A 17102-nucleotide genomic window follows, 5' to 3' on the forward strand; every position below is an offset into this window, starting at 1 on the left:
ACTTGCTATTCAGAATGACCTCATCTTCCCTTCATAAAATCCTTAAAAACCTTGAACCCCCTAAACTCAGGGAGACAGATTTTGGGCTGTCAGGCCATCTGCTATGCACCTAGTAATAAATTCTTTCTCTCTTTGAAAGACCTGTGTCTCAAGAATTGGTTATAGAGCACGATGGGCAAAAGAGTTCAGAGCCTTTGTTTGGTAATATGTTCCCCTGGTCAATCTTTACTATTCCTTCAGATAATAGACTAGAAGTCACATTCCTTTAAAGCCCTCTATGGTCTCCCCAACTATGTGCTCTCCCAGCAGTCAATATACACACACCCCAATTAGCAAGGCCAAAACAGTTCCTGGAAGCCCTCCTGGAACCATTAACTTTGTAGGTACTGTTAAGTTTTTCCAGTATAGTCCTTAAATATGTTCAAGTCTAAACGTACTTCTGGCTATAACTTCATACAACTTTCAATCATAAAAGTGTTGATGGTGCTCCCACCATATTTCTAACATCCTTCATAATGTCCAAATACCAACTAATCCACAGTTGCATGCTGATTTTTATGCTGTTTTGTCCATTTATGTCCTTAACACTTCTTTATTGTTTTTGTTTTTTTTTGTAGGCTGTATATGGCAGGGTCACATTTCAGTCTTTTTCCATGTAAGTATCTGTGCTGGTTTGAAAGCATGTATGTCCCCTAGAAAAGTCATGTTTTAATCCAAATCTCATTTTGTAAATGCAGAATAATCCCTATCAATACTGTATGTTGGAATCTGTAATTAGATAATCTCCCTGAAGATGCGATTTAATCAAGAGTGGTTGTTAAACTGGATTAGGTGATGACATGTCTCCACCCATTCAGGTGGGTGTTGATAAGTTTCTGGAGTCCTATAAAAGAGGAAACATTTTGGAGAATGAAGGAGATTTGGAAAGAGCAGAGAATGCTGCAGTACCATGAAGCAGAGAGTCCATGAGCTAGCGACCTTTGGAGATGAAGAAGGAAAACGTCTCCTGGGGAGCTTCATGAAACCGGAAGCCAGGAGAGAAAGCTAGCAGATAATACAGTGTTTACCATGTGACCTTTCAGCTGAGAGAGGAATCCTCACTGTGTTCACCATGTGCCTTCTCACTTGAGAGAAACCTTGAACTTCATCGGCCTTCTTGAATCAAGGTATCTTTTCCTGGTTGCCTCAGATTGGACATTTCTATAGGCTTAACTGGGACATTTTCTCAGCCTTAGAACTGTGAACTAGCAACTTATTAAATTCCCCTTCTAAAAGCCATTCCATTTCTGGTATATTGCATTCCAGCAGCTAGCAAACTAGAACAGTATCCCATTATTGCAGCACCATTTGTTGAAAAAAACAGTATCCCATTATTGCAGCACCATTTATTGAAAATTCTTGTTTGTTTGTTTGGTTGGGTTATTGTTTGCTTGATAGTTTGTTTTTTTGGGAAAGTGGATGGGTCTTTACTGTTTTTTGTTTTTCTTTTTGCTGTAGGTACAAAATTTTCACTATCAGATTTTATTCCCATCAAGGGTCAAAACAGTTTACTGAAATACAAAATAAACAGCAGGATATACATGCTTTATTTAGAATGATGAGGTAGAAATCTAATGGTTGCTAAGGCACACTAAGCAAAAGAATACATTATAGTCTGCTTCAGCTGTTACTCACTGAAAAATATGATCACATTCAGAGCACAGGAAACAGGTCTACTAATTCAACAGTACTGTGATATAATCCTACATATGTCTATTTGGGGGGGGATAATTTAACAAATTAGTGCTGTGGGAGTCACTCAACAGGATGCAAGTATTTGTGTTATAACAGGCCACTGACAGCTACTCATGTGTAGATAAGACCAATGATGCTCCCAAGCCAACAGACCTGGACTAGAGTGGTGGAAGTGGAGGTAGTGACCGTATAGAGGCCCCCACATGTGCACCCCTGGGGAACCTTACTCTAGACAAGCCCACTCAGCTCTGCACCAGGAACTGTGAGAAAGGACTTGAAAATAAGTCTAATGGTGAGAGCAACCAAGCTTCAGCCATATCCTCAGGCAGACATAAGACGCACATGCACAAACATCTACCCCACAAGAGTTCCATCGAGAACATCAACAAGCACCTATCACTACCAGCTGATATTCAGCTGCCTGGGGAATATCTTGAGAAAGTGACCCTCACTAGCATCCATTTTTGACAAAGCACTCACCCACTGTCTTCCCCTCTGGTAGCCTATCTGAGATAGGCTTTGGGAAACTCGAGACCCACACCGAGCTGAAAAAGCTGGGCAAGGGCATCTATGCCATGGTCTATCAAGATAAAATCAAGCTAACAAACAATCTTGAGGCACTCAAAAAGATCAAGGAAAGGGTCCCTGATCATGAAGGTCAACATCATCAGACTACACCACATTATTCACATGGAGATGTATCTCATCCTTAAGAGTACGTGGACAAGGACTTAAGCAGTTAGAGATGACTGTAGGAATTTCATTAATATGTACATGAGACTGCTCCCGTTCCAGCTGCTCCATGGCCTGGACTACTGCTACCAGCAGAAAGGCTACACTGAGACCTCAAACCCTGGAACCTGGTCAAGGAATGCAGCAAACTCAAGCTGGCCTTTGCCCATGCTATGTCAATCCCAACAAACACATATTCCAATGAGGCAGTGACACTGTGGTACCAGCCTCCTGACATTCTGATGAGAACCCCCAGATTGACACGTGGGGCATGGGCTGCATCTTCTACGAGATGCCCACAGGCTGCCCCCTTTCCCCAGGCCACACAGCGGAGGAACAGCTATACTTCATCTTCCGTATCTTGGGAACCCAACTGACAAGACATGGCCAGACATCGTATCCAGTGAAGTGTTCAAGATATACAACTATCCCAAGTACCAAGTCAAGGCCCCTCTGAGTCTTACATCTTGAGTTGACAGTGACCTGCACACCAAACCCCTGCAGTTTGAGGGTCACAATCAGATTCCGCTCAGGGTACAATGAAAACATTCACTCTTTCTCAGTCTCACTGAGTGGATGTACAAACTTTGTGAGACTATTTCCATAGTTGTACTAAAGGAGATCCAGCTACAGAAAGGAGACAGCCTTTGGTTGATGTTGATGCCTGACTCAGACAGGACAGCTTTTTGCATGGTGGACAGAGTTCTAAGCTGAATTATAGGGTACAAACCCAGCAGGGGCCCAGCAGGCACCTGCTGAAGGGATGCCATACTCCTTATTGGGCATACCCAACTTGCTGGGCAAGGGCACCTATGCCACCATCTAAAAAGGTAAAATCAAGCTAAAGACAATAAGCTAAAAGAAAATTAAGCTAATAGCTCCCCATTTGCTGCCTGCCTACCTGCCTGACCTATGCTCACCTGCCCACATGCTCCCTGCACCAGCTCAAGCACCCAATCATTGGCCTGTCTGCTAGGGTGTTAGCAAAGCTCTCATCACTCCTTAAAAAAAAATTTGAATTCATAGCAGTATTATTGACAAGCCAAAAGGTAGAAACAAGCCAGGTGTTCAGATAAATGGCTAAACAAAATGTGGTACATACAAACAACCAGAAAAAGGAATGAAGTTCTAATGCATGTTAACATGCATCAACCTTGAAAATATTATGCTAAGTGAAACAAGACAGACACAAAAGGACAAATACTTTATAGGTCCACTTGTATGAAATATCTAGAATAAACAAATTCACAGAGACACAAAGTGACTGGAGTTTAACAGGGGCTAGGGGAAGAACAAATGGGGAGTTATTAACAGGTCAGGGTTTCTGTTTTAAGTGATGAAAAAGTTCTGGTAATGGGTGGTGGTGATGGTACCACAACATTGTAAACATAATTAATTGTCACTGAATTTCATACACGAAATTGATTAAAATGATAAAAGTGTGGAAATAGCTCAAATGCATACAATGGAATATTTAGTCATAAAAATGAATGAAGTACTAATACATGCTAAAATGTAGATGAAACTCAAAAATAGTGTATTACTATTATACTTATTTTACTAAAGTTGAATTTCTCTATTTTGCCTTTGATATAACTTGTAAAATAGTGTTTCCCAAACAAATGTTTTTATGTGTGTCACATCTTAACATTTCTTTTTTTCTCTGGACTGCTCATTTAGTCTATCAGTCAGGACAGGTTTATTCATTAGCATACATGATTGATTCCCTGTGCCAGTCTGAATGTATATTTGCAACTGCTTAAAATGGATCTATCTAATAATACGAGGAGAGAAAAACGCTGTAAGATGAGGTCTACTTACTTAGCGAATTTAATGGAATTAATGAATTGAATGAATTTTAATTTTATTCCAGTTAGAATTAACTAAATCTAGAGTCTTCATAGATTCTTAACTCTCAAACCTACTTTAAAAGGGTCATTTTCTTTTTTTGTGTGTGTGTGTGAGGGCGTGGTCTAGGAATCGAACCTGGGTCTCCCCCGCCGCATGGAAGGCAGGTATTCTACCACTGAACCACCTGTCCACCCAGTTTTTCTTTATCTCATTATTAATGTATATGAATAATGTAAATGAAGTGAAACAACGTAGACAAGAAAGGTCACTTATTGTATGATTCCATTTATATTAAATATCCAGAATAAGTAAATCCAGAGAGATAAAATGCAACCCTGGTGGTTGCCAGGGGATAGGGAAAGGAGAGAATGGGGAAAGTTATTTATGGAATCAGGAATTCTTATGCAATGATGAAAAAATTTTGAAACTAGAGAGGTGGTAGTTGCACAACATTGTTACTATAATAAATGAACCATTTTAAAGTAAAAAACCAGTGACATTTCAGTGTCATGAATTTTACCTCAACAAATTAAAAAAAAAAAGTTACATATTCTTTCGAAACAAGTACATACAATTGCATATAACATTCAAATGTAAATGAAGTTTTAAAAAACCGTCATACCTGGTAAAGTCTGGTGGTACAGGAGTGGTAACAAAAGATGCCATAGGCTTTCGATGAACTTGCTGAAACATCATGAGTATCTCTGAGCTCTTAGATATCAATTCACTCTTACTACAAGACCGCAACTGTGTGAGGAGAAACAGTATATGAATACACATAATTACTATTCACCTTAACCTTAAATCTTTCCAATAAAGAATGAAAACAAGAACTATTCTGGTTATGTAACCACAAAATAATGAGACAAAGAAAAACTGGGTGGACAGGTGGTTCAGTGGTAGAATACCTGCCTTCCATGCGGCGGGGGAGACCCAGGTTCGATTCCTAGACCACGCCCTCACACACACACACAAAAAAAGAAAATGACCCTTTTAAAGTAGGTTTGAGAGTTAAGAATCTATGAAGACTCTAGATTTAGTTAATTCTAACTGGAATAAAATTAAAATTCATTCAATTCATTAATTCCATTAAATTCGCTAAGTAAGTAGACCTCATCTTACAGCGTTTTTCTCTCCTCGTATTATTAGATAGATCCATTTTAAGCAGTTGCAAATATACATTCAGACTGGCACAGGGAATCAATCATGTATGCTAATGAATAAACCTGTCCTGACTGATAGACTAAATGAGCAGTCCAGAGAAAAAAAGAAATGTTAAGATGTGACACACATAAAAACATTTGTTTGGGAAACACTATTTTACAAGTTATATCAAAGGCAAAATAGAGAAATTCAACTTTAGTAAAATAAGTATAATAGTTACAAGTCTACTGATTTTGGATTCAAGAGAAGCGACCTGAATTCCTAATTTCGCCATTCAATAATTATATGACCTGAAAATCTGTGCGTCCATTCATGTGTAAAATTAAAATAATATCATCTACCACTGCTTGCTCCACTGGATTTGTTATAAGGATCATGAGTTAATATAGACAAAGAGTTTTATAAACTATAAAATGTCATATGGACGATACTGATAGAATAGAAATAAATAAATCTAGAATCTTAATAGATACTTAACTCTCAAACCCACTACAACTGGGTTTGTATTTTTATAATCACAGTTGCTTATAGCTTACCAAGAATACTGATATCCTATGATTGGGATCAAGCAACAACACACGGGCAACAGACAATATGAAGGAAAAAATAAGTAGCTGAATATTTTGCCATTCTTTTTCTTGTCAGACCTTGCAAAGAACATTAATGTTTTTTGAATAAGTGACTTTAAATGATTTATTATTTGAGTATCATCATCTTCAATAGTATGTCATGGTTAAAAATCACAGAATAAAATATGCATTAAGTTTAATTTATATTTTTCCTTAAACTTGTATTGAAAATTTACTATGGTATAACTTACTGAACCCCAATTTCTCCTCCCTTCCTCTGAAGTTAACTCACTCCTTTAATTCCAGTTTATCATCACTATATATGTCATTCTAACATATATGTGTATGTACTTACATCTGTAAACAACATACACAATTGTTTTGAATGTTCACACTCTTTATATAAACACCATCACAAGCTGTCTCACCACGCAGCCTGTTGTATTTACTCAAGTTGTTTTTGAGATTTAATAATTCATTTGCGTTCATCTACTTTACTCATTTCAAAGATTTTAAGGCATTACACTGTAAGCATACACCACAATTTATCTTTTCATCAATGGACATTTAGGTTGTATACTATTCTTCACCATTAAAAATAAAAATGGAAGGGGGTGCAAGGGTAGCTCAGTGGTAGAATTCATGCCTGCCAAGCGGGAGACCTGGCTTCGATTTCCAGCCCATGCACTTCCCAAATAACCCAACAAAAACAAACAAACAATTCAACAAATGATGCTACAATAATGGGCTACTCACACGGAAAAAAGAATGAAATGTGACCCTGCAACATAGCACACATACACAAAAAGAATGGAGTCAAGAACCTGTGCACAGTTTCTTGTGCACCTAAACAAGATTCTCTAAGGTATATTATCCAAGACTGAAAATACTGGGTAGAAAGAAGCACACCAATAATTTCAGGAGATTATCAGCAAATTGCTCTCCAAAGTAGCTTACAGATTTATGGTTCCAACAGCAGTGTAAAAGTTCTCTCTGTACACCCATGTCAACATTTGATAGTTTCTTATTAACTTTTACAAATCTAACATGTATCCAATGGCATTTTATTGTGATTTACATTTATATTTCCTGGATTATTAGTGAAATTTCATGTTTACTGTTCATCAAGATATCCTCTTTTGTGAAATATCTGTTCATATGCCTTGACCACTTTTTACAACATTTTTCTAGTTACTTATAATTGACTTTTATTTCTTTATTAATTCTGAATACCAATCTTCTTGAGTTAAGGAAATAACAAAAAACTTTAAACAGTTTATGGCTTGTCAACATAGTTTAAGGTTTTCTTTTCAAAATTCAAAGAGTTTTAAATTTTAATACACTCAAAAATTTTGTCCTAAATTTTACGTCTGCTCTGTCTAAAGAAAATTCTGGCCTAGCAGGATATTCTTCTCTAAAAATAATTAAATTTAGATCTTCAGATGTAGGTGTTCAATCCACTAGGAACTGACACTTCTGTACAGTTAAAAATTATATTTCAATTTTTCTGTTAGTGGTTACTTTAAAAGTTTTTAACATATATTATCTAACTACAACATTTCTAATAAACCCTAAATATTTCAGTATGTTTCCAACTTCTAAATAAAAGGACATTACCATGCTTAACTACTTTCTATAAAATTTCTCACTAATTTCACACTGATTGGGTTTTATAATGATTGACAAAAAAATTTTCTTTAATTTTTAAAGTTAGTAGTAAATAAAATTTACAAGATATTTTATCAATCTCTAAGCTCACAGTTGTATCGAATGTCACACCATCCCTCTGAATAATATTTCCTACTAAACTACAATCTTAAGTAATTCTTTAACAATTTTTAGTCTTTATATGTCTAAAAATATACTTTAGCCACTATCATAAATGATTTACTGAACATAAATTCTGCATTGATAATTTTTATTCATATTTTCCAAGATATTTTTCCATTATCTTCTGGTCTTCATTATTGATGATGAGAAGAATTTAATTACTTCCATTTTGTCTTCCTCTAGATAATCTGCTTTTCTTGCTACAAACGAGTAAGGTTTATCTCTATTCTAAATGGTCTGCAACTTCCCTAGTGTGTCAGCTGTTAGATCTATCTTTGGAAGCTATTTCAATGTGAGGGATGTTTCTTTCATCAATTTTTTAAAAACCTGACATTGCTTTAGATACTGCTTCTTTACCATTCCTTCCATTCTCTTCTTCTAAAAATACACACACACACATACTCACACCCACCCCAATCTATCTTCTACAGCACTTAAGTATTCTTTCATATTATTTCTTTCTACAATGAGTTTTTTTCTTTAGATTTCATGTGTTTTAAAATTTTGGTTTATGATCTGTTAAGTGCTTGAGCTTAGAGATTTTTTTTAGTTAATAGTTGTTGTTATTTTTCATTTTAAAATTTTCTCTTTGGAGATTACTCCTGCTCCAAGTGCCATTGTTGTATTGCTTTAAGACGCCCCGTCTCCATCCCTGCCAGTACAGAACACACTCTGATAAAAGAGTTAATGGCTCCTACTTTACGATATGAGACACAGCAGATCCAATCATCAAATCAAATGCCAGGTTAATAATTCCATTCCTGTGCTTTTGTCATACTATTCCCACAGAGGTACACATTCCTATAAAAAATAAAAGGCTCAAGCTTGTAGAGTGGTCAACATAGGGTGAAGTGTGAACCCACTGTATCATCTTGATTTGTCAAGGTAATGAAAATAAGTAAGCTGCAAAGCAAAGCTGACAAGGCGCACTAATTTCTTATAAAAACTTTTCCAAAAAAAAAATAAATAAAACTTTTCCAAAGGGATGTGGAAAATAACATATGAAAAACTGCTTTGGTTCTAATTAGTGTTCTAACTGACTTCAGTATTTTCGACACACAAGGAGAAAATCATCCTTACAATTTTTTTTTCTGCTGTATGGTAGGGCCACATTTCATTATTTTTCCATGTGAGTACTCCATTATTGCAGCATCATTTGTTGATTTTTTGTTCGTTTGTTCGTTGTTGTTTGTTTGCTTTGCTTCTTTGTTTTTGGGGAAATGTATCTCCTTACAAAATGGCAAGAGACTTCCAGATAAGTATGGAAATTTATACTTGCTTCTGTGTGAAACTGCACCGAAACAAAATTTTTTAAAATAATGAATAAAAACCCCACAAGGATTAAAACAATAAACAGGTAACCACAAAATTTTGAAAACTGAAAAAACAATGAACAAATAGAAAAGTTGAATCATTTCATCAGTGGAAAAAACAGAAGATTAAACCAATTTACAGTGCAGAACATTCTGAAGGGTTAGGAATTAGCAGTACTGGCTACTTTTGGAAAAGACAGGATTTAAAACAACAAAACACCAAAACAGAAAGACTGAGCGGCTGCTATTTAAAAGCACTAAGACATTCAATTTCTACATTTGCTCAAAGATAGAACAGGTACCAGATTTACCTTTTAACCTGCAACAACCAAAACCCCAAATAAGACAAAATATATGAAACAATGGTTTTCAAGACAGTGAAAGAAGGGCAGTTATGGCCCAAAGAGAGAAAAGCAACCAAGATAGCCACAGATTATTGCCTTGAAAGAATTCTCACACTACAGTACAGAAAGAGGTAATCAAGATGGACTTGAGCAAGTTCCCTGAGTTGAAGACATGGAGCTGAGTCCATGGAGACCAGGACATTAGGCCTTGTAGAAGAGAGTACCAAACAGGAGAGAACTGCATAGAGAAAAAATTCAGGATCGGCTAAGGGTCCCAATCAAGTAAAGAATACCCAAGGCTGGGGGAAAAAAAACATCTGAAATGATCCATCCCAATTCTTCCAAAGGTCAAGGAATACTGCTGATCGCCCTCTGCCAGAATGGAAAAACATCATAATCGTGGAAAACTGGGTACAATAAAAAGAATGGTCTTGGCTCAATAGTGGGAAAACTTATCCCTAGATAGAGGAATGCTCTGGATGCATCTAAATCATAAAAGCAAGACCTAGGCTTGGTTTAAGAAATTAAGTGTCTGAGGTTAGTTTTTTGGTTAATAGCTATTTTTTGAATGGAGGAAAGCTCTAGAGTATTTAAGAGCATATAAAAATATCCAGCATTCAACAAGGTAAGATTTACAGTGTGTAACATTTAATTAAGAATTACTAGGCTTGCAAAGGCATGCTAAAACATAACATAATGAACAGATTAATCACTCAAAACCAAACCAAGAACATAGTAGAATTAACAGAGAAGGACATTAACAACCATAAGTATATTCTATATGTTCAAAAACTTAAGTAAGCTCCTCCTACTCCGGCGGCTCTCCAACCACCACCGTACCCTCTTCCGCCTTCACCGGCTCCTCTGCCACCGGCCTCGACAGCCTTGCCACCCTCACCTTTCCTCCTCCAGAACAGCTACTGGGGGAGTGAAGACGATACAGAGCAGCTCCTGGAGACACGACGGAGATCAAAGGGACGACGTACCCCATCCTGGAACGGCTGACTGTCTGGGAGAACCAGCTCCGGTGAGATCGCCGAGGGGAGCGGGCTTTCCCGGGCGGAACGGCAAGCGGCCGGAGTCCCTCCCTTCCTCCTTCTCAGGCCAGCAGGCAGAAATGGGCTGGCGGAGCCCTCGGGCCGCGGCAGATGGCGCCCCCACCACGCGAGGCCCCCGGACCAACTGAGAGAGTTGGGTCGGAAATCCCAAGACCACGGAGAACAGTGACCTGGGGGTCCCTTCCAAACACGTGACTCCCCGGTCCGGCTGGGAACAATGCATTATGCGGGGCTGCGGCAGCTGGCGTCCTCCCGTCACGCTTGGTGCACCGGACCGACTAGGAAACTTGGTTGGGCAATCTCCCGGGCTGCAGCGGCCGGCGACCCTCCCCGCCTTTGGACCCCCGGGCCGACTGGCACTCTTCCAAGCCGCTTTGGCTGCCGAACCTCCCCCACGGTGACAGTTTTCCAAAGTTAAAGGACCCACAGCAACTTTTACTGGTGGAACCCGCAGACAAACGTGTGCCATAAGCGCCACCTACTGGGCAGGATAAGAAAAATAGAACCCAGAGATTTCAGAAAAATCTTTCAACCTGTGGGGTTCAACACCCAGGGAAATCTGACGAAATGCCCAGACGCCAACAGAAGATAACGGATCATGCTCAGAAAATTGAAAATATGGCCCAGTCAAAGGAACAAACCAATAGTTCAAATGAGATACAGGAGCTGAAAAAACTAATGCTGAATATACGAACAGAAATGGAAAACCTCTTCAAAAACAAAATCGATAAATTGAGGGAGGACATGAAGAAGACATGGGCTGAACAAAAAGAAGAAATAAAAACTGAAAAAACAAATCACAGATCTTGTGGAAGTGAAGGATGAAGTAGAAAAGATGGAAAAAACAATGGATACCTACAACGATAGATTTAAAGAGACAGAAGATAGAATTACTGATTTGGAGGATGGAACATTTGAATTCCAAAAAGAAACAGAAACTATCCGGAAAAGAGGGAAAAATTTGAACAGGGTACCAGGGAACTCAAGGACAATATGAAGCGCACAAATATACGTCTGGTTGTTGTCCCAGAAGGAGAAGAGAAGGGAAAAGGAGGAGAAAAACTAATGGAAGAAATTATCACTGAAAATTTCCCAACTCTTATGAAAGACCTAAAATTACAGATCCAAGAAGTACAGCGCACCCCAAAGAGATTAGACCCAAATAGGCGTTCTCCAAGACACTTACTAGTTAGAATGTCAGAGGTCAAAGAGAAAGAGAGGATCTTGAAAGCAGCAAGAGAAAAACAATCCATCACATACAAGGGAAACCCAATAAGACTATATGTAGATTTCTCAGCAGAAACCATGGAAGCTAGAAGACAGTGGGATGATATATTTAAATTACTAAAAGAGAAAAACTGCCAGCAAGACTCCTATATCCAGCAAAATTGTCCTTCAAACATGAGGGAGAAATTAAAACATTCTCAGACAAAAAGTCACTGAGAGAATTTGTAACCAAGACACCAGCTCTGTAAGAAATACTAAAGGGACCAATAGAGTCAGATATGAAAAGACAGAAGAGAGAGGTATGGAGAAGAGTGTAGAAAGAAGGAAAGTCTGATATGATATATATAACACAAAAGGCAAAATGGTAGAGGAAAATATTATCCAAACAGTAATAACTCTAAATGTTAATGGACTGAATTCCCCAATCAAAAGACATAGACTGGCAGAATGGGTTAAAAAACAGGATCCTTCTATATGCTGTCTACAGGAAACACATCTTAGACCCAAAGATAAACATAGGTTGAAAGTGAAAGGTTGGGAAAAGATATTTCATGCAAATAACAACCAGAAAAGAGCAGGAGTGGCTATACTAATATCCAACAAATTAGACTTCAAATGTAAAACAGTTAAAAGAGACAAAGAAGGACATTATATACTAATAAAAGGAACAATTAAACAAGAACACATAACAATAATAAATATTTATGCACCAAACCAGAATGCCCCAAAATACGTGAGGAATATACTGCAAACAATGAAAAGGGAAATAGACACAAATACCATAATAGTTGGAAACTTCAATTTACCACTCTCATCAATGGACAGAATATCTAGACAGAGGATTAATAAAGAAATAGAGAATCTGAATATTACTATAAATGAGCTAGACTTAACAGACATTGATAGGACATTACATCCCACAACAGCAGGATACACCTTTTTCTCAAGTGCTCATGGATCATTCTCAAAGATAGACCATATGCTGGGTCACAAAGCAAGTCTTAACAAATTTAAAAAGATTGAAATCATACACAACACTTTCTCGGATCATAAAGGAATGAAGTTGGAAATCAATAATAGGCGGAGTGCCAAAAATTCACAACTACATGGAGTCTCAACAACACACTCTTAAACAACAAGAGGGTCAAAGAAGAAATTGCAAGAGAAATTAGTAAATACCTAGAGGCGAATGAAAATGAAAACACAACATATCAAAACTTATGGGACGCAGCAAAGGCAGGGTTAAGAGGGAAATTTATTGCCCTAAATGCCTTTATCAGAAAAGAAGAAAAGGCGAAAATGCAGGAATTAACTGTCCACTTGAAAGAACTGGAGAAAGAACAGCAAACTAATCCCAAAGCAAGCAAAAGGAAAGAAATAACAAAGATCAGAGCAGAAATCAATGAAATTGAAAACATGAAAACAAAAGAGAAAATCGATAAGACCAGAAGTTGGTTCTAGGAGAAAATCAGTAAGATTGATGGGCCCTTAGCAAGATTGACAAAAAGAAGAAGAGAGGGGATGCAAATAAATAAGATCAGAAATAGAAGAGGAGACATAACTACTGACCTCACAGAAATAAAGGAGGTAATAACAGGATACTATGAACAACTTTTCGCTAATAAATACAACAATTTAGAATAAATGGACGGGTTCATGGAAAGACATGAATAGATGACCTCAATAAACCAATCACAAGTAAAGAAATTGAATTAGTCATTCAAAAGCTTCCTAAAAAGAAAAGTCCAGGACCAGACGGCTTCACATGTGAATTCTATCAAACATTCCCGAAAAAATTAGTACCAACTCTCCTCAAACTCTTCAAAAAAATCGAAGTGGAGGGAAAACTACCTAATTCATTCTATGAAGCCAACATCACCCTCATACCGAAACCAGGCAAAGATATTACAAAAAAAGAAAACTACAGACCAATCTCTCTAATGAATATAGATGCAAAATTCCTCAATAAAATTCTAGCAAATCGTATCCCCAGGCATAGGCAGAAATGGGCTGCTTTCAGGACTGTCTCCCACCTGTGCCTTCCTCAGGGGAGGAGTGAAGCCCAACTCAGGTGGAATCCCTCTCTCAAGGAATTAAGACCCCAGGGCTTGGCAATTTGAAGCCATTAAAACCAGCCTAGGACCTCTCCTCCGTCTCCACCACGCGCCCAGCAGGGAGAGTTTTTGAAAGTTAAAAGTGCTGCAACATCTTTTGTTGGTGTGACCCACAGGCAGAAGCACCACGTACTGGGCAGGATAAGAAAAACAGAACCCAGAGAATTCACAAGAAACTCTTTTAACCCGCTGGGTCTCACCCTCAGGGAAAACTGACCCAGGTGACTTCTTCCCCCTGATAGGAGGCCAGTTTAGTCCGGGAAAACCTGGCTACAGTCTATAATACCTACATAGACCCTCCTAAGGGAGGGGAGGGAAAATGCACCATAGAAGCAGGGCAAGAAACAAAAAAACAAGAACTGAAAAATTACCCTCTGTTAAACAAAACCTAAGCTACAGGTCCGGAAAAGGTAAACTGAAGGTGACGGAACAGAGAGACAACAAATTCATCTAGCAAGTAAACCCTAGGAAAGAGAAGTAAAAGTAGTCTCCAGAATAAACTAATTAAGGTAATTAAATGTCTAGACGCCAGCAAAAAATAACAAATCACACCAGGAAAATTGAAGATATGGCCCAGTCAAAGGAATAAAACAATAGTTCAAATGAGATACAAGAGCTGAAACAACTAATTCACAATGTACGAACAGACGAGGAAAACCTCATCAAAAACCAAATCAATGATGTATTACATTAAATGATTTTCTTATGTTGAACCACCCTTACATACCTGGGATGAATCCTACTTGGTCATGATGTATAATTCTTTTAATGTGTTGCTGGATTCGATTTGCTAGAATTTTGTTGAATACTAATCAATCTCTCTATATTCATTAGAGAGATTGTAGTTTTCTTTTTTTTTATATCTTTGCCTGGTTTTGCTATCAGGGTGATGTTGGCTTCGTAGAATGAATTAGGTAGCTTTCCCTCCACTTCAATTTCTTTGAAGAGTTTGAGCAGGGTTGGTACTAATTCTTTCTGGAATCTTTGCTAGAATTCACATGCGAAGCCATCTGGTCCTAGACTTTTCTTTTTGGGAAACTTTTTAATGACTGATTCAATTTCTTTACTTGTGATTGGTTTGTCATGAAGAGATGCTCAATGTCCCTGGCCATTAGAGAAATGCAAATCAAAACCACAATGAGATATCATCTCACACCCACGAGAATGGCCATTATCAACAAAACAGATAATGATAAGTGCTGGAGAGGATGTGGAGAAAGAGGCACACTTATTCACTGCTGGTGGGAATGTCAAATGGTGCAACCACGGTGGAAGGCAGTTTGGCGGTTCCTCAAAAAGATGAATATAGAATTGCCATATAAACCAGCAATACCATTGCTAGGTATCTACTCAGAGGACTTAAGGGTAAAGACACAAATGCACATTTGCACACCAATGTTTATAGCAGCATTATTTACAATTGCAAGGAGATGGAAACAGCCAGAATGTCCATCAACAGAAGAGTGGTAAACAAACTGTGGTATATACAGACGATGGAATATTATGCAGCTATAAAGACAGAATAAACTTATGAAGTATGTAACAATATGGATGGACCTTGAGAACATTATGCTGAGTGAGACTAGCCAAAAACTAAAGGACAAATACTGTATGGTATCACTGATATGAACCGACATTAGTGAATAAACTTGGAATATGTCGTTGGTAACAGAGACCATCAGGAGATAGAAAGAGGGTAAGATAGTGGGTAACTGGAGCTGAAGGGATACAGACTGTGCAACACGGCTGGATACAAAAACTCAGAAATGAACAGCACAACACTACCTAACTGTAATGTAATTATGTTAAAACAATGAATGAAGATGCATGTGAGAATGATAGAGGGAAGAGGGCTGGGGACATAAATGAAATGAGAAAGAAAGAGAGATGTTAAAGATCAAGACGGTATAATCTAGGAATGCCTATACTGTTTAATAATAGTGAAATGTACAATGTACAAATTTTAAAAATGTTTTGGCAAGAGGAAGAACAAAGGAATGTGATTGCTGCAGGGTGCTGAAAATAGATCATAAATAATACTTTAAAATGTCACCTGATGTGTGAGACTAAAGCCAAAAATGTTTGTTACAAAATTTATATTTTGACCAGAGCATTTCCAAATATACCTCATGTAGATAGTTTGATTGAATATCATAAGTACATGGAATCTCAGGCAGCACATGAGATTTTGCTGGTTTGTCCAGAGTGATGAACCAATGAATCCCAGAATGATTTGATCAGGGACAGGAAAAGTATTTGCAAAGTCCCCTTCGGGGAATGGTGAGAACAGGGGAAAACTCAACTTCCCCAAGTTGAATTCTTGATATTCTCACAAGCAGTGTGGACAACCAAAGCTATAAGCTGAGCCCCCACTCTTGGGGTTTGTTCACATGAAACTTAACCGCACAAAGGATAGGTCAAGTCTACTTAAAATTTAGGCCTAAGAGTCACTCCCAAGAGAGCCTCTTTTGTTGCTCAGATGTGGCCTCTCTCTCCAGCCAATATGATGAGCAGTCTCACCACCCTCCCTGTCTCTGCGTGGGACATGACTCCCAGGGCTGTGGACCTTCCTGGCAACGTGGGACAGAGATCCTGGAATGAGCGGAGACTCAGCATCAAAGGACTGAGAAAAACCCTAGAATGAGCTGAGAATTAACAGCAAGGGATTGAGAGAACCTTCTTGACCAAAAGGGGGAAGAGTAAAATGAGACAAAGTGTCAATGGCTGAGAGATTTCAAACAGAGTCGAGAGGTTATCCTGGAGGTTATTCTTATGCATTAAGTAGATATCACCTTGTTGTTCAACATGTAATGGAGAGGCTGGAGGAAATTGCCTGAAAATGTAGTGTTGTGTTCCAGTAGCCATGTTTCTAGATGATGATTGAACAATGATATAGCTTTCACAATGACACTCTGTGAATGTGAAAACGTTGCGTCTGATGCTCCTTTTAGCTACTATATCAACAAAAGAATAGAACATATGGAATAAAAATAAATAATAGGGGGAACAAATGTTAAAATAAATTCAGTTTGAAATAGTGGTAAATGAAAGCAAGGGGTAAGTGGTATGGTACGTATAGTTTTTTTTCTCTATTATCATTTTATTTCTTTTTCTGTTGTCTTTTTATTTCTTTTTCTAAATCGATGCATATGTACTAAGAAATGAT

General features: G+C 37.9%; 1 protein-coding gene and 1 pseudogene across 12 annotated transcripts in view; one reads left to right on the forward strand and one right to left on the reverse strand.

The window, feature by feature from the left end:
* TRIM37 (tripartite motif containing 37) overlaps positions 1-17102 on the reverse strand; it is a 371934-nt gene that overhangs the window by 195111 nt on the left and 159721 nt on the right. For all 12 annotated transcript variants that reach the window (XM_077164953.1, XM_077164956.1, XM_077164952.1 and 9 more), the window contains one exon: positions 4940-5064. In XM_077164953.1, the coding sequence (XP_077021068.1) occupies positions 4940-5064 (125 nt within the window). The remainder of the gene's footprint in view (positions 1-4939; positions 5065-17102) is intronic.
* LOC143685624 (cyclin-dependent kinase 16 pseudogene) lies at positions 172-3180 on the forward strand (annotated as a pseudogene).

Source organism: Tamandua tetradactyla, chromosome 6 (genome assembly GCF_023851605.1).
Source record: "Tamandua tetradactyla isolate mTamTet1 chromosome 6, mTamTet1.pri, whole genome shotgun sequence".
Lineage (NCBI taxonomy): Eukaryota > Metazoa > Chordata > Mammalia > Pilosa > Myrmecophagidae > Tamandua > Tamandua tetradactyla.